Raw genomic sequence first — 23,135 nt, forward strand, 5'->3', positions numbered from 1 at the left:
ATCGAATTTAAATACTTTGACTTTGAATATCGAAGTCAAAGTTTTTTTCATCGAATTTGAGTATCCTTCTTTCGAAGTAAAATTGTTCGAACGATTAAATCATTCGAATCAAACAAAGGATTTCATCGATCGAAAGATTTTACTTCGACTTCCAAAAACATAGAAAAATGCTCTAGAAGGTCCCCATAGGCTAACATAGCACTTCGGCAGGTTTAATTTGGCGAAGTATTGAAGTCAATGTTTTTTTAAAGAGACAGTACTTCGATTATCGAATGGTCGAATATTCAAACTATTTTACTTTGAATCTAATTTGAAGTCGAAGTCATAGTATCCTATTCAATGGTCGAAGTATCCAAAAAAATTACTTTTTTACTTTCGAAAATTCCCTCGAATTCATTTCGACCCTTGATAAATCTGCACCTATATATATATAAAAAAAAAAAATATATATATATATATATATATATATATATATATAAAATATATTTATATACAGTATTTTAGTAAAAATAAAATATAAAAAAATAGTTTTTACATAAACACAATCATTAAAATAAACACTTTTTCAAAGCACGCTGTTGTTTATTAAACTCACATTGGGGCTTCATTTAAATCTTTAATATAAACTTGAATTTATGCTTCTTTTGAAAATTAGGCAAATCTAATTTGGTTTAAAACCATAGGGCATTCCCTGAAACTCTAATGGAAGAACTTTGTCAGTGTCAACAATGTTAGCAAACAGGTTCTGCTAATTTGAGCTACTTTAACTAACGCCCAGCACTGAGTAATCTTAATGTTTGTGCAATGCATAGGGAAATTATTTTTAAAATTGTTAAAATAAACCTCGCCCAGTGCAATTTGCATATTTCAGGCCCAGTGCTTAAGGACAGCCCAACAAGTATAAAGAACCCCAAAATCCGTCTACTTATTTTCATAGTAAAGTAAATCCAAAAACAGCAACATGGCCAGTAAGTAATCATGATCTAATATTATTTTTTCCTTGCATGCTTATGTGTCATTGTTTTTTTCTTCTAAATTGTATATTTTGTTTTTCAACTTTGTTACAGACTAATGATGGTACTGAATTAGTTTTAAAAACATTGACCTAAGTTTGTTGCAGCAAGGGGAGCCTGAGCTTTTGCCAGCATTTAGGTGCTAAAGTTTTTCTTTGCCCATTCGGGCAAACCTACAAAGATTGCCAAGGTTTTTTGGCAATTAGTAAACTCACATAGGGGTTCCTTAATGATTGCCTGGGCACAAAAGCTCAGCCAATTATAAATGGGCTCTAAGTGTGTTATGCAAACTCTATATGGAATTATGGAATTTAGACTTTGAGTGGGACTTATGTGAATGATAGCAAACTTATTGGGTTCTTTAGATTAGCAGAATGTCTTTTTCCATGTTATAAATTACAGACCTTTACATTTTAGAGTCTCAAGAATGTATCTGGACATACTGTAGCTTATTTATTTTTGGTGCTGTTATTTTGCTGTTTATGGAGAATGTTTCATCTAAGGGTAAGGCCACACGGCGCGATTTCGCCGCGATTCGGCGCTGGGCGAGTTGTCGCTGCGGTTTTAAGCGTTTTTTAAGCCGAAATAGCTTTGTTAACTTTCGCGCTGGCGTCAATGCAAATCGCGGCGAAATAGCTGCGCTAATTCACACGCGGCGATCCTTTTTCTATTGTCGCCCGAAGTTGCCTCGCTGGGCGTTTGCGGGCGACAGTAGAAAAAGAATCGCCGCGTGTGAATTAGCGCAGCGATTTCGCCGCGATTTGCATTGACGCCAGCGCCAAAATTAGCAAAGCTATTTCGGCTTAAAAAACGCAGCGACAACTCGCCCAGCGCAGAATCGCGGCGAAATCGCGCCGTGTGGCCTTAGCCTAAGACAGGCTATATTTATAGATATGAGGGTAAGGAAAGTCGTTTGTGCACAATAACATAAGCTCTTATATTAAGTGCAATATAAATAAAGGGGAGAAACCCTTAAACTCTGGACTCTGATCTCACTGCCAGACAATCTCAGGTGCCAGACAATGAGCAGGCCTGGATTCCTTTTTTTAGTGCGATCCGAGGCCGCTCCATGTCGCAGGGTCCAACGGTGCACTGCAGGGTCCTAGCGCCCATCAATTTAAGTCCGCAACCCCCTGCCCCCCCACAAGAGCACTCACGCACAACCTCCTGCCCCCCCCCCACAGGAGCACGCTAGCATGTGCCGCTGCACTGATGATTAGCACTTTTTAGAATGCGGCAGGGCAGCACGCCACCCCTACAGCCTTGTCACCCTTGGCCCAGGACTTTGCGGCCTCGCCACAAATCCGGGCCTGACAATGTGGGTCAGCAATGTGAACTCAACATATAATGGACCAGATTAAATTCATTTAATCATTCTCATGATTTATCTCTTAAAAACTCATGGACGAGATTCAATTTGAGGAGAAAAAACTTCACTTCAAATTCATTTCCAGTTTTTTCCTATAGACTTCAATAGAGTTGTAACAGGTATATGGAGGTGTATAGATCAGGGGTTCTCCCAATCTGTTCTTTTTTTACTGACTTATGTTGTCAAGACCTGGGCAAGGTGTCTGACTCATGGCAACTCCCAGAAGGCACTGATATACTTTGACTCTTCAGATGGGCCCTTGCTTATGGTATGGAGGAAGAGATATCATTCTGGAATCTCTCAACTTTGGGCATCAGTGGTTCTTAACAACAAGCAATCACTTGGTACAATTTGGGTTGCCAGTCTCTTCCAATTTGCAGGGTGTGCTCAGTTGATATAACAAGCAAGTGGCAGGAGGACAGTTACATGAAAAGTACTCACAATCTTTCTTTGTTCCTTCCTAATCTTGAGCCTGACCACTCGAGTCTTTATAATGGCAGCAGAGGTGCCGCAGGGTATTAACTAGTGATGGGCGAATTTCTCCTGTTTTGCTTCGGACAAAAATTCGAAATGGCAAAAAATTAGTGCTACTCGAAAATTGGCGGTGGGTAAAGTCAATGGGCGAATAGTGTTGACGCCCTGCAATTTTGACACAAGCAACTTTTTGGCCGCGTGTCCAAAATCTTTTGACGCCAGCAAGTTTATTTGCCCATCACTAGTACTAATACCTGATTAAACTTCTCGTTGGAGCCTTAGCTGCTCACTAACTTTCCTTATCCTAACTGTCACTCCTAGAGTGACATATAACAATTTCTCTCTTGACATTTACTTCTCCTATACTGGGGTCTACCTAACTGCAACACCCCGCTTCCTCAAGCTAGTGGGTGCACTTAAAAGAGACAGAGCACATGGGGACTACTCCCCCCTCCCCTCTGGGAAAAAGGACCTAGCCTAGCTGGCCAACTCAATCCCTGGGTTTTAGAAAAAACTTACCCCCCCCACACTGTTTTCACGTGATAAAAAGTGAGATACACTTTTCTTAATTGAATTGCAACTCAAATTGAATCTTGTCCACGAGTTTTCACATGATAAATCTTTTTCTCTGTGAATTGAATCTGGCCCAATATCTGAAGGAGAGTAGGAGATGATGTAAGATTAAATATGACAGTTATGCGTTTCATTACACTTTATCAACAACAACTTGGTATAAATGCCCTTTCTATTAGTTCTTGGACTGTTTTAGCAAAGCCATCCATAGTTTTTCCCCACCATCTCTACAGAGGATGCAAATTTATTGATGTATGTGATGAAAAGGTTGTGTAACACCAAGTAACGATAGATTCAGTAGGTAAACCTATAACCACGGCTTCCGTCCAGTGAAGCAATATAATCAAACAATAAAGGTGGTGGTTAATAATAGGTCCAATACTTAGAAAGAGCTCAGCTCAAAACATGTCGTGACACATTAAAGCACTTGAGTTTTGCAGTAAAGTTCTGCGTATTGGACCTATTATTAACCACCATCTTTATTGTTTGAAAAGGTTGTGTATTCTGGCATCAGTTAAACTTGCCTCCCGAACAAAGCTTCTCCTACAAGTAGAACCCCCATTTTACACTTTACAGTGCATCATGAAAAAAATGGTATAAAATGTGTGGCCACAGAAAACGGGTTGTAAAATTGATGTGTCATTACATTCAATTACATTGCTCATTGCTTCATACCTTTCTTATTATGTCTTCAGGACTTCAGAAAAGTGCCTCTCTACAATAGACATAGATGTTGCTTTTTGAGTTAAGATGGTCCGTGCCTTCTTTTTTTATGTCTTTGCACTGTTTCCTAAATGTAAACCATTATGTTCAGGCCCTTTAAGAGCACTAAAGATAATAAGAACTACCGGAAAAAAATGTTAAATAATGTTCTTTCCATTTTAGCCCTTCAGCTGAGAAGTGTATATCTTCAGAAAGAAACCAATGCTGCTAATCACCACACCAGTGACTATGACTATGACTACAAGACCGTTTTAGCAAGAAGAGGAAATTCCGTCCAAATTATACTGAATTTCAGCCGTGGTTTTTATACTGGAGAAAGTCTGTCAATATCTGTGGAAACAGGTAATGGTGGCCAGTTCACACACAATTGTTTTTTTAGAGATGTTGGATTTTAATTCTATTTGCACTGCATAACCATGAGTAGGACCATTAAAAGGGGTTTAAAATGCCATATACTGTAGCTTTTGAAGCAAAGGTCTGTTGTTTATACATGGTTAGGAAACTGACTAAATAAACATGTTGAAGGGTAATTGTAAATGGTACATACTGTACTTGGAGTAGGGTTTTAGTGGGGTCCCACAGGCTTCGGTAGTAGCTACACTTTTATTCAGTTTCTTTAGTGATAATTTGGGGATGGGCATTGTAGGTGATACATCTGCATTTGCTAATAACACAAGACTATAAAGGTCAATTATTAATGTTATGTATCTGGGCAAGCTAGCAGTCTGGGTGGCTAAGTGGCTGATGAGATTCATTATGTAGATAAATGTAAAGTTATGTGTTTGGGACTGTGAAATATGCAAGTCACGTATAACCTTAATGTGACTTATCACAAACAGAAAATTATTAGATTGCTAAACCTTCAGTTTTTCTCCTACTGCCGGTCAAGACAAGCCCAGTTTTGTGTAAAGGCCACATAGGCCCAGTCCTAGGGTGGCAGGATTTTAGGGGGGCAGCATACCACCCAACCTTATCCACACTGGTTCAGGAACAATGGGGATGCGTGGGAAATACAATTGTTTTTTACCATTTCCTGTGTGCAACTCCCCAGTGCTCCAGACCTGATGAGGAAAATTTGTGCATGAATAAAGGCGAGGAACAGCAGCAGGCCTAGGGGCACCCATTATGTAAATCCGGCCCTGGGTCCATATACAATCTCTTCAAGTATCAATACAAAATGTCTAACTAAATGGCCAGTGCTGCACAGCTAGCGCAGGAGTAAACAACATATAAAGTGCTTATAGTGTATTATGTTTTAAAATAATCAAATCAATTGTGTGTGTCTTATAAAGTTTAGGTTAAGTTGCCCTTTAAACCCTTAATAGAGGCCAGGGAGGGGTTTTAATGTGAGGGTTTGAATTATGCAGTATCCATTTGTGCAAAACAGACAGCACCGGTTCCATCAGCCGAATTTCCTACTCACCTTTTCAGATGCGTATCAATAAAATAACATGCTTCCCACATGGATCCTTAGCATCACTCTATCAATAGATTAAAACGGAAGTGCATCGTCCATAGCGTAAAAAAACTTTTATTATTTAGAAATCTTAAAAGTAATGCACTTACACTGTGCTTTAAAATAATCGCTTCCCAGTCCCAACATTTAAGCGGTTTTGATGCTCAATCCATAAGAGATCAGGTAGCCGGAATTCCTTCTTCTTGTGTCTCAGCTCGCCGTCCAATAGCTTCATCACGCTATGGGGCAATGCTCCTCGGTTTTAATCCATTGATAGATAAGGATCCATGTTGGAGGCAAGTTATTTTGATATGCATCCGAAAAAGTGTAATCTTATGAGAACGAAATTTGGCTGATGGAACTAGTGCTGTCTGTTTTGGACTAATAGGATACGGCATGATTGAAATCCTCACATTACAACCACCTCCCTGGCACCTGTTAAGGGTTTAAAGGGCAACATAACTCAAACTTTAAAGACACACAGATTTGATTTATCACAAAGGGTGATTTGATAATACACTATATGCACTAAATATTTGGTTGTTTACTCCCCCACTAGCCATTTCGTTGGACTTAATGGGACTAACTAAACCCTTGATTAGGAGGACCTAGGGGTACTTTGGATAGTGAATCTGTATTAAAAGAGGTATACATTTACAGGAGGAGAGAGTTATTGTTTCCCTTTACAAAGCACTGGTAAGGACTCATGTAGAATATGCTGTGTACTGTACATCTGGTCTCCATTTCTTATAACTCATATTAATGAAAATAGAAATAGAAAAACTCCAAAGAAGGGCAACTAAGCCAATAAAGGGTATGGAAGGTTTTCGTGATATAGAAAGGCTGCCCTAGCTGGAAATGCTTACATGTACTGGCAGTCTTGCATATAGGACATCCGCTCACCCTCATCATGATGCCAGGGTTCAAACAAGATACTGGATATTTTTCTTTCAATGTTATTTAAATGTGTAAATGGCTACAGTTGACATGTTTCTCACTGGTAACTAATCTTGGCAGGTCCATCGCCTTCAGTATCCAAGAAAACTAAAGCTGTAATGCCAGTCTACAGATATGTGAACCCAAAAACCTGGAGCGCATTCCTTCATCAAAGAACTAGGGGGACTGTAACTATTAACATAAATATTCCAGTAGATGCTGTCATTGGCCGTTACAAGGTGACTGCAACTGTCAGCAGGTATGGCCGTTCAATGTCTTACAGACTTCCTGAATTGATTGTTCTCTTTAACCCTTGGAATCCAGGTATGTATTATTATTTATCTGCTACAAACCATTAGCTTTTTCCAAAAGGCATAACTTTTTTAGATGAAGAATACACAGGACTTAATGCCCTTTATGACATTACCCCTTGGACCTTAATTATCAACGGATTAATGTTTTTCAGGCCTAGTACCCCATAGCAACTAATCTGACCAGTAAATCCTACTCAGTTACTGTGATTATTAGACCAATGGCAAACGTTGTTCCTTTAATAAATGATGCACCGAATGGATGTTTAAAAAAAACACATTTTCATTTCTCAGAGGACCAGGTATACATGAGTAATGAAGCAGAAAGGAATGAGTATGTGCTCAATGAAACAGGACTGATTTTCACTGGGAGTGCAAATTCTAGAGGAAGCAGAAGATGGGACTATGCCCAGGTATTATATTTTATTTGTAGTACAAAGTTATTGTTGCTGTCGAGATCTGAGAAAGACTAAGATTCTAATGAGAGACATCATTAAAGTGAACCTCACACATCCAACTTACCATTCCTATGTGTATTTCTGTTTAATAGTTTGAGGGGGATATTTTGGACATTTGCTTACTCCTGCTAGACAAGAGTCTAGAATACAAAACAGATCCCACCACAGATGTCTCTAGAAGAAATGACCCTGTGTATGTGGGACGGGTGTTGAGTGCTATGGTGAGTAGATGCGCATTCATTTCTTTTTTTAAAAAATGTATGCATTTTGGCTAAACTTAGGGAACAAATACAGAATTTAACTGTAATACTTTTTAGGTCAACAGTAATGATGACAGTGGTGTCTTAGTGGGAAACTGGAGTGGAAAATACACAGGAGGTCAAAGTCCTGGGTCATGGAATGGAAGTGCAGCAATACTCCGGAGCTGGAGTAAAAATGGATCAGTGAAATTTGGACAGTGCTGGGTATATGCTGGTGTACTATGTACAGGTTTGTGATTTTTTTCCCCCCTTAATATTTATATAATGGAATGAGCTATGTCCTGTCACAAAAAAATACTCAACGCATAGAATTGGCATTAGTGATGGGCGAATCTCTCCCATTTTGCTTTGCCGCAAAATTTGTGAAAAATCGTGGAGACGGAAAGTTCACAGAAAATTCGTGAAATTCTGCCATTTTCACGAAAAATCAAGCAACTCGAACGTTTTCAAGAAAAAAAACCCAGCATTTCGAACGTTTTCACGAAAAAATAGTGAAAATCGGAAATTGCAGCAGGCGAATTTTCACGAGAGATTCGCAAATTTATTCGTCTGCGGCGAAACGCGGGTATTCGCCGCAAATTCGTACCTGGCGAATTTATTCGCCCATCACTAATTGCCATGACTAACCCCTATTTTCTCAAAGTCTGGATGAAAGGATATCAGTAATAAAATGTAGCCATAGGTTTTCCCATGTTCTGGGCACAATTCAGGACATATTTTAGGACAATATAATAAAAACACTATCTTTTTAGGACACTATCATAAAAAAATAGTGCCAATGCCCAATGTTAAAGGAGAGGAAAACAATCCGCAAATGGGATAAACAGTGAGCTTAAACTTAATCAAACGATTCCAACGATTTTATCGTACGATCGAACGATTTTTACTTCGACTTTAAAAACTTAGAAAAATGCTGTAGAAGGTCCCCATAGGCTTACATAGCACTTCGGCAGGTTTAATTTGGCGAAGTATTGAAGTCGAAGTTTTTTTTAAAGAGACAGTACTTAGATTATCGAATGGCCGAATATTCGAACGATTTTTACTTTGAATTGAAGTCGAAGTAAATTTGAAGTCGTAGTATCCTATTCGATGGTCAAAGTATCCAAAAAATTAATTCGAATTTCGAATTTTTTTACTTCGAAAATTCCCTCTAATTCACTTCGACCCTTGATAAATCTGCCCCTAAAAATTGTCTGACGCCTTTCCTTCCCACCATGGTAGGTAATCATAGGCTTGTTTAATGTTAAATTTGCAGGCATTCAATACATTCAGTTGCACTAGATAATATAGTGAATAAAGTACCCCCTATTGTAAAATATAGGGATATCATAAGTTACCGAGGAGTTTCATGACCATATAAAAACACGAGGCCAAAGGCTGAGTGTTTTTATACAGGTCATGGAACTCCTAGGTAACTTCTAATATCCTCATATTTTGCAACTGGGGGTACTTTATTTATTATAATACACAAATTTCAGTGAGTCATGTGACAGAAATGACATCAAAACTCACCGTTTATAACTGATGACATCAGAACTCACCATTTATAACGATATAATTTACAAGATCTTCATGGCTTTTGTGTATTATAGAAAGATAAAGCCCACAAGGCATATTTATTCGACATTCAATTGTTTTTCCTGGCAAAATTTGCATTTTTGCTTTGATCGTTTTTTTTTTCAGATTTATGAAAGCTTATCTCCAAACATTTTTCCCAGCATTGTGAAAACGGTAGATTACTTTCCTCCAGAACTCATCACAATTTCAATAGTTCTGGGAAGTTTCTCTAAGGGTACAATGATAAAGACATACTGACAAATAAGTTTTTTTTTTTCCTTTTGTAATTAAATAGTGTAATTAAATAAAAGTTAATTATTTACATTTTTACGAGATCTAAGTAATGGCCACCCAAAAGCCAAAATAGTGTATTCGGTACATCCCTATTTAAAACCTAATTTCTCTTACTTCAAACATAAATCAGCATTTCCCTAATGACATGACTGGCCTCTTTATACGTTTATAAATATTATCTTTATTTTTACATTTTCTTTGGCAATTTAGCACTGCGATGCCTGGGGATACCTGCACGTGTGATTACCAATTTCGAATCAGCACATGACACCAATACCAACCTGCTGATTGAACAGTATTTTGATGAATTTGGAAAGAGTCTCCCTTCCCCTGACAGTGTGTGGTAAGCAGACCTTCCAACTCTCCTCTTTTATTAAAGGTATACAGTGAAACCTCAATTTTAAGTACCCTGATTTTGTTTTCCTGCATTTTACATTTTTTATTTTTGGTCCCACCAATTTATAATGCATTTCAATGTGTACATTTCCCTGATTTTAATGTTTTCTCGGATTTTACATCCTGATTTTATGTTCCCAAAAACTGCTTTATCCTCTATGAATGTTATTATTTGTGAAATCAAAGTGGTTTAAAATACTGACCAGATGTATATTTTGCCATGGTTTTGCCTGTAAATGGTCAATTCCAATTAGTCTGCCCCTTATACAGTCCTGCACCAATCACTTATTGAGAGGCCTTGCACATGAACCCCATAGTGTAACATTAAGGGGCAGCTTTATCAAGGGTCGAAGTGAATTTGAGGGAATTTTCAAAGTAAAAAAATTCGAAGTAATTTTTTGGATACTACGACTTCGAATTTACTTCGAGTTCGATTCAAAGTAAAAATCGTTCCAATATTGGACCATTCGATAATCAAAGTACTGTCTCTTTAAAAAAAACTTCGACTCCAATACTTCGCCAACTTAAACCTGCCGAAGTGCTATGTTAGCTAATGGGGACCTGCCAGAGCATATTTCTAAGATTTTGGGTTTCAAAGGAAAATCATACGATTGTACAATAAAGGATCGTATGATCGTACTACGATCGGAAAACATTCGTACGATGAATAAAATCCTCTGACTTTGAATTCAAAAGTCAGAGGAATCTTTTCGATGGTCGAATTTCAAAGTATTTTCCAAATTTAATCACTGCATTGTTAACCCTTGTTATTAACACAGTAAATATTGTATCTTAAAGTAAAACAGACTCCTGTGCTTATATCCTTTCAGTACTTGAAGAGAAAGTTATTTTAACACATTTCCCTGATTTTACATTTTCCCGGATTTTACATAATTTTTTCCACGTCCCCTGAACTTAAACTTAAAATGGGGGTTCTACTGTATCTATATTCAAAGCATAGTGTGCAGAAATCTCTGAATTAGGTGTAGTAGCTGTAACACTGCAACTTCAACCATAACACTAAGGGGCAAATTGATCAAAATGTGAGATTAGAACTCAACACAGAAAAACTCACCCATGTTCTATTCATTCCTATGGGATTTTTGGAATCGTAATTATCAATGAAGCTCTCCATTTGATAAATAGGTTTTTATCCCATAGGAATGAATAGAAAGTGAGTGAGTTTTATTTTGGTGAGTTCTAAATTCACACTTTGATAAATCTGCCCCTAAGTCTACTCAGAGACACCAGGGGGCAAATTTACTAACGTCATTTCGGAACTCCGCCGATTTACTAACGGTCGCTGGCGTAATTTTGCTAGCGAAGGAGATAGACTCTAGCGGTACTTCGCTCCTTAATGCAAGGCCAATTTGCATTCTGGCCAAGGGATATAACTGCGCAAATTCACTAAGAAGCGGATTTTACTGAACATTACCTCTTGCGTCAGACTTGCCTTCACCACCTCAGACCAGGCGAAGTGCAATAGAGTAGATAGAAGTTCTTCAAAATACAGCTGAAAATTTTTCGAAGTCCAAAAAAACGCTGGCGTCTTTTCCTTTTTACAGGGTGATAGGCTGCAAAATAATGTAGGGGACTTCCCCCCTACATTTCCTAACATATGGGACATAAACTATACAGTGGGCTCATGTGTAGGGCAATATAACAACTTTATTTTATTAAGGTTTCCCGGGCTTGTGTAGTGTAATGTATTTGCTGCAACATATACGTCCATTGTACTTTAACTTCCCACCGTATGCAAATTAGCCAACGCTAGCGCAACTTCGCTTTGCTTGCCGCAGTAATGCTAGTGCAACTTCGCCAGCGTTTGGCGCCCTGGATGCAACTTTGGATTTTAGTGAATTAGCGTTGTCGTGGCAAATCTATGCCTGGCGAAGTGTTGCGATGTGAGCAAAGCCGTCGCTGGCGCATTTTCGGAGGTTAGTAAATTTGCCCCCAGATGTTGGGCTGCTTGGGGAAGTAAGGTTGCACTTATTAGAACAACATACAACACCTATACAGAATATATGTAGACAGACAAAAAAGAAATAAAAAAGAATAAAAAGTTTTTAAAAAATCAGAAAATAAAAACCTGATTGAATAAAATTGAGAAAACACTATAATATATGAGTTCACAAGCTCAAAATACTTAATAAAAATATAAAAACTTGAATGGGGAAAATTGCTTCTATTTTGCCTAGGACAACTCCCATTGACTTCTACGTGCAGCTTTTGGATGCCGAATTTTTTAATTTGCCTTTTTTCGAGGTTTTTTTGTGCTTAATAAATCTCTAAAATTCATGTTTTTTAAACTCTCATTTAAATTTGCGAGTTTTAGCTCAAAAAAACTTGAACTGCATCAAAAATTTTAATTTGTGCGTTAATAAATATAAAATATGAGGCTCATTAACCATAAACAATTGAATGCAAACTGTAAAATCTTCAGTAAAATTTCCCCATCTACAGCCTCAATTAAGATCATAAGCTCTGGCATGATTTCATAATGCTTCTTCTTCATTAAAGCTGCTGGGACACTAGGGTTGACATCTTTGCTGGTCTAAATACCTGACAAAAGAGGGGGGGGCAGTGACATCTGGGGGCTGGGTAGTCATGTTGAGGGGCAGATATGAATTTTTTTTTTCAGGAAAAAATTAGATAAATTCAAGTTTTAGTGAATCAGCTTCTGTGTCAAGTTTTCCCTTCACTTGGTTTCAGATCCAGACATTTTTTTGAACATTTTGTGCTGTCTATGTTTAGGGGGCTTTTTTGGAGGACGTTTTAGTTGGCCCAAGATCATTTTCTTTTTTTTTATGGGCAAACTAAACCTTGTAAATCTGATTGATGTCTGTAGCAAGATATGGGTCTCTAAATACCAAGACAATAGGTCATATTTTTCATAATATATCAAAAACATATTTTATCACAATGCAATGTTCTGTCTCTAAGGCTGCTAAGATGGCTCCAGAGTTTCTGCAGCAATGCAATTTTCCAAGGAAGAGGGCTCTATCTTAGCTTTCAGAATAATTTATATTTATACATTTTGGTTGGATTGAAAATATATAATGAATAAAAGTATATAAAGACATACATTAAAATTGTTAGTTCTGGTGCACTAATAAAATCATTAGATTAATCATCTATAAGTATTAAAGTCACCAAAGTCTTGTTTTACTGGGTGTGCATTCACCAGTAGAGATGTCGCGAACTGTTCGCCGGTGAACTTGTTCGCGCGAACATCGGGTGTTCGCGCTCGCCGGAAGTTCGCGAACGTCGCGCGACGTTCGCCATTTTGGGTTCGCCATTGTTGGCGCTTTTTTTTGCCCTCTCACCCCAGACCAGCAGGTACATGGCAGCCAATCAGGAAGCTCTCCCCTGGACCACTCCCCTTCCCTATAAAAACCGAAGCCCTGCAGCGTTTTTTCACTCTGCCTGTGTGTGCTGAAGAGATAGTGTAGGGAGAGAGCTGCTGCCTGTTAGTGATTTCAGGGACAGTTGAAAGTTTGCTGGCTAGTAATCGTTTTGATACTGCTCTGTTATTGGAGGGACAGAAGTCTGCAGGGGTTTGAGGGACATTTTAGCTTAGGTAGCTTTGCTGGCTAGTAATCTACCTTCTACTGCAGTGCTCTGTATGTAGCTGCAGTGGGCAGCTGTCCTGCTTCTGATCTCATCTGCTGACTGCTGCAATAACAGTAGTCCTTGTAAGGACTGCTTTTATTTATTTTTTTGTTGTTTTACTACTACTACTACTACTACTACTACTATAAGAGCCCAGTGCTATTAGTCTAGCAGTGTTGGGGAGTGGGACTGGTGTGCTAATCTGCTGCTCCTAGTAGTTCAGCAGCACCAACTTTAATTTTTTTTTTTTAATATTCATTTTTTTTTTATTTTACTTTTTTTTATTTTACTACCGCTGTAGTAGTGTATAAGTTGACCTTTTAGGCATTGTTTGCCCAGTTTTTTTGGCCGCAGCCACTGAAGCACAGAGGCCAGAAAAAATATGCCATATAAATGCTGAAAATAGTCATTTTTTGCCATACGTTGACTCAACGTATATGGCAAAAAATGACTATTTTCAGCATTTATATGGCATATTTTTTCTGGCAACTGTGCTTCAGTGGCTGCGACCAAAAAAACTGGGCAAACAATGCCTACAAGGTCAACGTATGGCAAAAAATGACTATTTTCAGCATTTATATGGCATATTTTTTCTGGCAACTGTGCTTCAGTGGCTGCAACCAAAAAAACTGGGCAAACAATGTCTACAAGGTCAACGTATGGCAGTTGTTTAAAGAGAACAGTAGATTACTAGCCAGCAAAGCTACCTAAGCTAAAATGTCCCTCAAATCCCTGCAGACTTCTGTCCCTCCAATACAGAGCAGTATCAAGCAGATTACTAGCCAGCAAACTTACTATCATCTGTCCCTGAAATCACTAACAGCTCTCCCCCTACACTATCTCTTCCAAGCACACACAGGCAGATTTTTCAGATACATTTTTGCCCTTGATCCCCCTCTGGCATGCCACTGTCCAGGTCGTTGCACCCTTTAAACAACTTTAAAATCATTTTTCTGGCCAGAAATGTCTTTTCTAGATGTTAAAGTTCGCCTTCCCATTGAAGTCTATGGGGTTCGCGAACCGTTCGCGAACCGCTCGCGTTTTTGCGCAAGTTCGCGAATATGTTCGCGAACTTTTTTTCCGACGTTCGCTACATCCCTATTCACCAGACCACCAAAGTCTTGTTTTACTCGGTGCTGATTCACCAGACCACCATTCATATAAGTATCATATTAAAAACTTCTCATTTTAATGGAACTTGCTTAAAACACGCTTTAATGGTCTGGTGAATGCACACCCATTGAAACAAGACGTTGATTTTTTTTCCTGCTATGGGCTCAGCACCTTGGCCACCAATAACTCCTGGTGAGTGTACCAGAGATTTCAAATCAATTTTCAAGACTTTAGTGAGCTGAGGAATTGACGATGAATTCAAGCGATGGGCTCGGGCCCTGAGCACCCAAGCATATTTCTAATTTGGTGTGTATTTTTTAAAATATATCACCTTTGGGGTATAACCCACCAAAGGAAGTAAAGAAAATGTAAATTCTGTAGCGCCAACGAAGTAAAAAAATTCACACAAATACAGGTATAGGACCTGTTAACCAGAATGCTCGGGACCTGGGGTTTTCCAGATAAGAGATCTTTCCATTATTTGGATCTTCATACTTTAAGTCTTCTAGAAAATCATTTAAACATTAAATAAACCCAATAGGCTGGTTTTGCTTCCATAAAGAATTAATTATATCTTAGTTTGGATAAAGTACAAGCTACTGTTTCATTATTACAGAGAAAAAGGAAATCATTTTTAAAAACTTAGATTATTTGAATAAAATGGAGTCTATGGGAGAAAACCTTTCTGTAATTTGGAACTTTCTGGATAATGGGTTTCAGGATAATGGATCCAATAACGTACCTCCTACCACCACCCTGACATAAAATATTAGCAGTAGAGAATCCATATTCATTATTTATTTACAGGAATTTCCACTGCTGGGATGAAGGTTGGTTTACTAGAAAGGATCTTGGTGAGGATTATGGTGGATGGCAGATTTTGGATGCAACCCCACAAGAACCAAGTGAAGGTAAGGAGTCTGGATAATGTGACTTTGCAGCAGCATCATTCTTGAAGGACAAGGAAAGAGTCAATTAGTGATGGCCACTAATTTGTCGATAACCTCAGTGAAGTTGCTTAAAAACACACTGGCCCCTAGTACTATTCCATTCCAGGAATCCCTTGTGGCTACCCTGTGTAGTATTCACAGTAAATTAAAAGCTTTAATTCTGTTCTCTAACTTCTGATATAATATACAACTACTGAGTTGGAGAGATCGGTTTGGATTAAATTGACAGTGATTGATATCATCAGGTTTAGATGGAAAGGAGTCATACTTGGCTGTAGCAAGAATGTGAAGTTAGATAATATATTCATTAGAAGCTACACTGCAGTGTTTGGTGATAACATGAGTCTAAATGGCAGAGTTTTGTGCTTTGTATCTTCTAAAATAACCACTGGAAGGTCTTCATTGACAAAAAATGGTGTGTCCTTATTAAAATGGTTGTGTTTCTGCTATTCATTTTTATATTCTTGTTATATTAGGCATCTTTCGCCTTGGGCCTTCCTCCCAGAAAGCTGTCAAAGAGGGAGAAGTGACCTCGGATTATGATACTACATTTGTATTTGGTGAAGTAAATTCAGACAGAAAGCGATTTATCAGATTTAATGATGGAAGACCTCTTTCAAGTGTCTACACTGATACTGAATCCGTTGGGAAATTTATCAGCACCAAGGCAGTGGGCTCTTTAACCCGCCTAGATGTAACAAATGATTACAAATACCCTGAAGGTAAAATCCATTATGGTTTTGCAAGAGAATACATTTATTTTGCAGAGGGTGCAGAGGTATAAGTAAGCAGATCCTGCAGCTGCAGGGGGCCCAAGAGTTAAAGGGGCCCCATGAGGTTCAATAATTATTGGTAAAAGTGGTCAACCTGGGGGCTTGACAAATAATCTGCTGTGGGGCCCAGCAATATCTAGTTAAACCACTGAGAGGGTGTAAATATAAATTGTGTGCATTCAAGTTGCACTACCCTGAAAAAGAATACATTCCTAATTCCCCATTTTTGGACCCTCTTTTCACACCAACAATGTACTTTCAGTACATGAAGGCTTGTGCCTATCTTTGAAAGCTACGTTTAAGGGGAGGTAAAGTCAATTTTTTCTGATAGAATCCATAAAAACAGGCAACTTTCCAATGTAGATGCTTTATTTTATTCTTACTGTTGTGAAAATAAAGGACCCAGTGTCTTCAGTTCTAACAGGCAGCCTCAGCAAGCCCTTTGTCAGCTGCTAAGGTGGCCATCAGACCAAGCTTACTGGCCAATATATGGGGCCTTCTGATGGCCTTCTGTAATTGATGTTGATCAGGCAGGTGTACAATTACTGTTGGATTGAGGAGAGCATTGGTAAGTTGATGCAGTCCTCGATCCCACCACTTGCATTCCTTGCCCAGTGATGCAATCATTGGGCCCTAGGGCCCACGAACAGATCAGCCTTATATCGCCCACTCAGAGTGGGCATATTGGGGCCCATATATGGCCACCTTAAGATGGCCACTGGGTGTGCTTATCTCTCAATGCAGCCAGACCCAGCTGGAACAAAGAATACACAGACAACAATGAGCATGCTTGCCTTTGATTGGCTCCTGCTGCACTTATGGTACTGAACAGTAGTAGGCAAGGGATTACAAAAGAAACAAAGCAAGGCGCTGAATGAGGCTGCCTGTGGCAAAATTAAATAAAGCATGCATATTGGGAAGTTGTTTTAGGGATTTTATTAGAATTCCTTAACTTAATGGGATGACTTTACATCCCCTTTAATATCTAGTTTTAAATTAGCAATCAACCTCCCTAATTTCCAGGTAAATAAAGGAGCATAAAAACTCAAAACTTGAAATATATATAATTGTAAATAAATATAAATATAATTGTATTTTATTTTACACATAGCTTGAAAGGAAATCATGATGACGTCTGTGTCCCTTTGAGACCAGTTCCTTGCCCCCTCCCTTAGGCTCACAGGGTAATGCAACCTCTCTGAGACTAAAAGTCCCTTTGCTTTTCATATAATCTGTGCACTACCCGATATGGAATTCAGAGGGACTTCAAGCCCCAGAATCCATCGCGGGACATTGGAACAATGTAAGGGAAGGTTTACGTGATACTGTGAGCCTAAGTGGGGAAGGTAACGCATTCCAGCAAGCAAACACAAACAAAATATATATTTTTGGAGGTGCAGATTGTGCTATTCATCTTTTTCTACATCGATCGAACTGTATAAGCTTATGTTAAAAATGGGTATATTTTCCCTCTGAATAAATTTGACCAACATGTGGTAGGCTGAATTTTTCAAATATGTTTGAAGACATTGTTAGACGTTATCTAGACCTGTTCTCTATACTAATTTTCCGAGAGGAATAGCATTTCACTATATGAAAACTAACGTCTAAACTGATTGGTATACAGATTGCAACTACTATAGCCAGGCAACATTATTGTACTGAATTAATATTTTTCTTCCTAATTACCGAAGGTTCTGCCAAAGAAAGAGAGATTTTTGATAAAGCACGAAATACATTGCTAAGCTTGGGAATTGCTCCAATGTTTGCCAGAACGAGTATGAGGTCGGAGCAAGATGAACCAGAAGCGCCAAAACCTGAAATCACTAGCAGCTTCAAGTGGAGTGGAGATCCACAAATCGGGGATGATGTTACATTCATCCTCACAATTAAAAATCCTACCTCTGCCAAGAAAAACATAAAACTCAAGTTTACTGTTACAGCGATTGTATATAACAGAGCAACTGTGAAAGACATCCTTACTCATTCCCAGTCAGTCACCGTGGCTGCTAATAAAGGTATATTGCATGCATTTAACCAACATTTTTATTTTTTTCAAAGAATTTTAAGAATTTTTCAGATATTAGTAATAGCCAAGGTAGTCATAGGCGAATGAATGGTGCTCTAGATGGTGGATTACTATAGCATTCAGTGTTCACCTTCTATTTCAGGAATGCTGGGAAATACAGTTTTAAAACTTCTAGGGTTGTAAAGGTTGTCTATCTATGGTCTAATATTGTGCCACAGACTTAAAAAATGTTTTTGCCAGTCAGCATTGCTTAATAATAACTTTAGGTTTTTTTGAAACTTTAGAGGAATCTGTAAGCCTCATTGTAGAATATGGAAAGTACCAGAAGGCTCTCACCTCTGACAATATGATCCAAGCTGCGGCTGTGTGTGAAGAAGAAAATGGAGCTACTTTGCTGAGTGAAACAGTTCTGACCTTGAAGAACCCGCCCCTGCAGATGAAGGTATCCGTTATGTCCAAGAACCAAAATGCATATACAACTCAAAAGTCTGGCTTCAAGATGAATTCTAGCAATTCTTCTACCAACCTTAAATAACAATGTAGAGAAAGCAGAATATTTTTCACTGAGAAAATATACATTTAGTATAGATGGGACCTAATCTGCCTACCCCTAGTTTCAACCCTGGGACGCCTCCAGTCATAAACATTTAGAAGGTGTTTAATTCAGGCCCGGACTGGGAATCTGTATGATCGGGCAAATGCCCGAAGGGCTGCTGTATTTACTGTTAAAATGGGCTGCTTCTCTTTTGTGAAGTGAAACTGTATTGGTTATCGCGGGCGGGTAGAGACTGCACGCTGTCCCTGTGCTTCTCTCTTCGCACACGTACTAAGCAGCCCCTTCGTTCCTCCCTCCTCCTTTGATTCTCCTTCAAGGAAAGTTAAAACACCACGCCCCCTCTCATTGTCCAGGAAATGTGTTGGGAAGCTAATCAGCAAGGGAGAGTTCGTGTCTTCCTTATTGGAGCAAGAAGCCTCGGAGAGAGACAGAGAGGTGTGTGTGTGTTTGGGCCCCGCCAGCCCAGATCCGATCCTGCGCTTCCTGCGCTTCCTCTTCTAAACTAAACTAAAAAGAGCGCATGTGAAGGGGACAAAAGAGATACTCAATAGTTTGGGGGCTCGGAGCCGCTACTGCACTCCCTGTTCTGCAGAATAAACTCACAAGCGTGCATACATTGCGCGCGTATGCGCTCACATGCAGAGGGGTGCAGGTGATATCGGCGGCACTCAGTTTGTGGCTGGGGGCCCTGGACCCGCTCCTGCACGGTCTCCCTCTTTGGTCGGGTTTCTCTTCCCACGGCTTGCCTATTACTGCCCAGATCCGATCAGAAAGGAGGAGGAATCACGTTCTAGTGGTGAGCAGAGCAGTGACATTCAGGCAGATCACAAGCAAAAAGGTTTTAACATTGGAATTTAATGGGAGGGAGAATGGAGTTGTAACCTAAGTGACCTGCTGGCAAAGTGCTTATATACAGTTTACATAATCTCTTTGCCTTGGCAATGTTCATACAGTATATATAATATTTCTGCCCTGGCACAGTGTTCATACACAGTCTATATAATATTTTCTGCCCTGGCACAGTGTTCATAGACATTATCAGGCCCGGACAGGCACAAGGCTGCAGGCTGAGTTATACAGGGAACTCTGAGTATCACTCATGTATTATAAGGGATAATGTACCCCCTACTGTAAATGATAAGGATATTAGAAGTCACTGAGGGGTTGTTCTGTGACCATATAAAGGCACAAGGCTGCAGGCTGAGTTATACAGGGAACTCTGAGTATCACTCATGTATTATAAGGGACAATGCACCCCCTACTGTAAATGATAAGGATATTAGAAGTCACTGAGGGGTTGTTCTGTGACCATATAAAGGCACAAGGCTGCAGGCTGAGTTATACAGGGAACTCTGAGTATCACTCATGTATTATAAGGGATAATATACCCCCTACTTTAAATGATAAGGTTATTAAAAGTCACTGAGGGGTTCTGTGACCACATAAAGGCTGAGGCTGCAGAATCTTTAACATATTTTACATTAATTACACTTAAACGAGAAAGGCAGCTCTTTATGCACATACTTTTTTGCAGTTGTACCCCAATATATGTGTGGATGAGTAAAAGACCATCATGTGTTTACATGTGGGCTGCTTTGATTTTTTTTGCCCGGGCTGCTTTTTACTCCCAGTCCGGCCCTGGTTTAATTCATGCAAGCCGCTGACCTGTAGCTTGTCCCAGCTGACAGCTTTTATTGGACACTGCAGCAGCTCTTCCAGTTGAGCTGCAGAGTAGTTAGTAGTTTGGTTCCACATAAGCAGAGCCTTACAAGGGCAGTTTTTATACTGCTATGGCAGCACTTGGACATACCTCCGTGGCTGCGGGTCTAAAATGAAGCCATGATTTATTGTAAACAGAAGTGTACCCCACAATGTTTTCCCTATCCAGGGATCTTTCTTACCTAACAATGCGCTGCCAGACAACAGACTTGGGAGATACTGAAAAAATGGAGAAAGCGGCTACCCTTTTCTTGTCCTTTAAAGGAGAAACAAACCCTTAATAAAAAAAATCCTACCCCCCTACCCTACATAGACCCCCCCCTCCCTCCCCCAGCCTAACTCCCCCCCCGGGCAAATGCTCCTAACTCTTTACTTACTCCTCCATGCAGATTCTGTCCATCGGAGTTTACGGCAGCCATCTTCTTCTCTTTGGTAATCTTCGGAATGAGACCAGCGAATCGGCGCATGTGCAGCTGGAGAATTTTTATCTTTCATGACAACTGCACATGCGCCGAAACTCATGAAAATTGCCGAAGCACCGGTCTCATTCTGAAGATTATCGAAGCGGCTGAAGATCGCGCCTGTGAACACTGCTGGACAGAATCTGCACGGAGGGGGCAGCTATGCTGGGGGGAAGAGGGAGGGGGGTCTATGTAGGTTTTTTTTTTTTTAAATAAGGGTTTGTTTCTCCTTTAAGGACCAAAGCAGTTAGAACCAGTATTGCAGAACTAGGTATGCACCGAATCCACTTTTTTGGATTCAGCCGAACCCCCGAATCCTTTACGGAAGATTCGGGCGAATACTGAACCCGAACCCTACTTTGCATATGCAAATTAGGGGTGGTAAGGGGAAAACATTTTTTACTTCCTTGTTTTGTGACAAAAAGTCACGTGATTTCCCTCCCCGCCCATAATTTGCATATGCAAATTAGGATTCGGATTTGGTTCGGCTAGGCATAAGGATTTGGCCGAATCCGAATCCTGCTGAAAAAGGCTGAATCCTGGAATCGGTGCATCCCTATGCAGAACATGGCCAAACCGATACTGGTTACTTTTAAAGCCACTGAAAATGTTTAATTATTGTTTTTGGGAAACGTGCTTAGAATTAGTCATTGTGTTTTTGGTGTGGCTCCCCAAGAACAGATTCCTCCAGTTTTAGTTTATTGTAATGAATTTACATAAATGTGAAAGCTGTGAATAAAATGTTCTTTTTTCCTTCTTTCTCTTTGTCTATAGGTTCCTGAAAAAGTAGTCATAAATCAAGACATTTCTGTCGAGGTGACTTTCTACAACACAGTTGGAGACGTGCTTAAAAACGGTTCATTAACCTTAGAAGGCAGCGGTCTGATTAAAGAGCCTACACAAATTCAGTAAGTTACCCGCCTGATGTGCAAATGCTTGCAGTCAAAAATGACCCCTTATGTTCAATTAAAGGAGAACTAAAGCAGGATAAGGCTAAAAACTTACTGTACCAGTAGAGAAAGCACTACACTAGTACTGATTCATGCCTGCATAGCTATTCATAGCAGCATAATCATCTTATCCTATTAGGCCATTTTTTGAGGGCCGGGGGAACTACCGGGGGCATCTCTGGAGGCACAGGTCTTTGCTGGTAAAGGGTTATGATGGCCTTGGTCTGGTACAGAACTTTAAATATAAAAGAATATTTCAGCATTATAGTAGCAATACAGTTCAGATCAGATAATATCTAATAGGCTATTTATTAAAAACATACTGATGACTTCTAAATTTCTTCTTCTATTTTCAGAGTGACAGATCTGAAACCCGGTGAAAAATATTCAACCAAAGTCGCCATCACTCCATATAAAGTCGGTGAAAAAAACCTCTCGGCTAATTTCTCCGCAGACAAATTGTCTGATGTAAAGGCATACGCTACTGTTAAAGTGGGTTCTACTTAGAAATGACTGGCAACTGCACTGGATAAAAAGAGACCAGCTAGAACAGCTTTGTATTGGAATCAATTGTGGGCTTTTTAGAAGAATAGAACATCCATGACATTATAATCTTATGAACAAACTATAATAATAAATATTACCTGTAAAGACTTGATCATTTAACTCTTTTTACTAACCAACAAGCATTCAAAGCTCAAACTACAAAAATATATATATATATTTATATATTGTTTTGAAGTGGTTGACTAAATCAATGCTATTAATTTCTAGGAAGAACCCAATTTAAAGGGATGCTATCACATGAAAACGTAGTTTTTTTTTTTTTTTAAAAACGCATTAGTAGTGATGGGCGACTTTATTCGCCAGGGGCGAATAAATTCATGAAACCGCCGCGAAAATTTCGCTGGAAATTCGCAAATTTTTCGTGAAGCAGAATGTGCCAAATTTGCCCATCACTACGCATCAGTTAACAGTGCTGCTCTAGCAACTCTCTAGGCCACAAATAAAAACACACCAAGTCAGTGAAATCTATTAAACCTAATCTCTTCATCTACTTGCCAAATTGCTAATGCACTTCCCTGTTGGCTGGCTGGGTATGATCACTAGCTCCCTACCCAACTGCTGGCTCATTAGTATTCCTGGGTGCAG

The 23,135-nt window shown here is 39.3% G+C and overlaps 1 protein-coding gene across 1 annotated transcript; it reads left to right on the plus strand.

The window, feature by feature from the left end:
- The first annotated feature begins 862 nt into the window (after positions 1-862).
- tgm3l.8.L (transglutaminase 3 like, gene 8 L homeolog) lies at positions 863-22,641 on the plus strand. Its single transcript, XM_041576059.1, has 13 exons — positions 863-968; positions 4,315-4,494; positions 6,626-6,868; positions 7,150-7,268; positions 7,406-7,534; positions 7,631-7,802; positions 9,635-9,767; positions 15,353-15,456; positions 15,972-16,217; positions 17,963-18,286; positions 18,582-18,739; positions 21,808-21,941; positions 22,340-22,641. Exons 1-13 carry the CDS (start codon positions 962-964, stop codon positions 22,488-22,490), a joined length of 2,100 nt encoding a protein of 699 aa, XP_041431993.1. The 5' UTR covers positions 863-961; the 3' UTR covers positions 22,491-22,641.
- The last annotated feature ends 494 nt before the right edge of the window (positions 22,642-23,135 follow it).

This window comes from Xenopus laevis, chromosome 9_10L (assembly GCF_017654675.1).
Source record: "Xenopus laevis strain J_2021 chromosome 9_10L, Xenopus_laevis_v10.1, whole genome shotgun sequence".
In the NCBI taxonomy this organism is placed as follows: Eukaryota; Metazoa; Chordata; class Amphibia; order Anura; family Pipidae; genus Xenopus; species Xenopus laevis.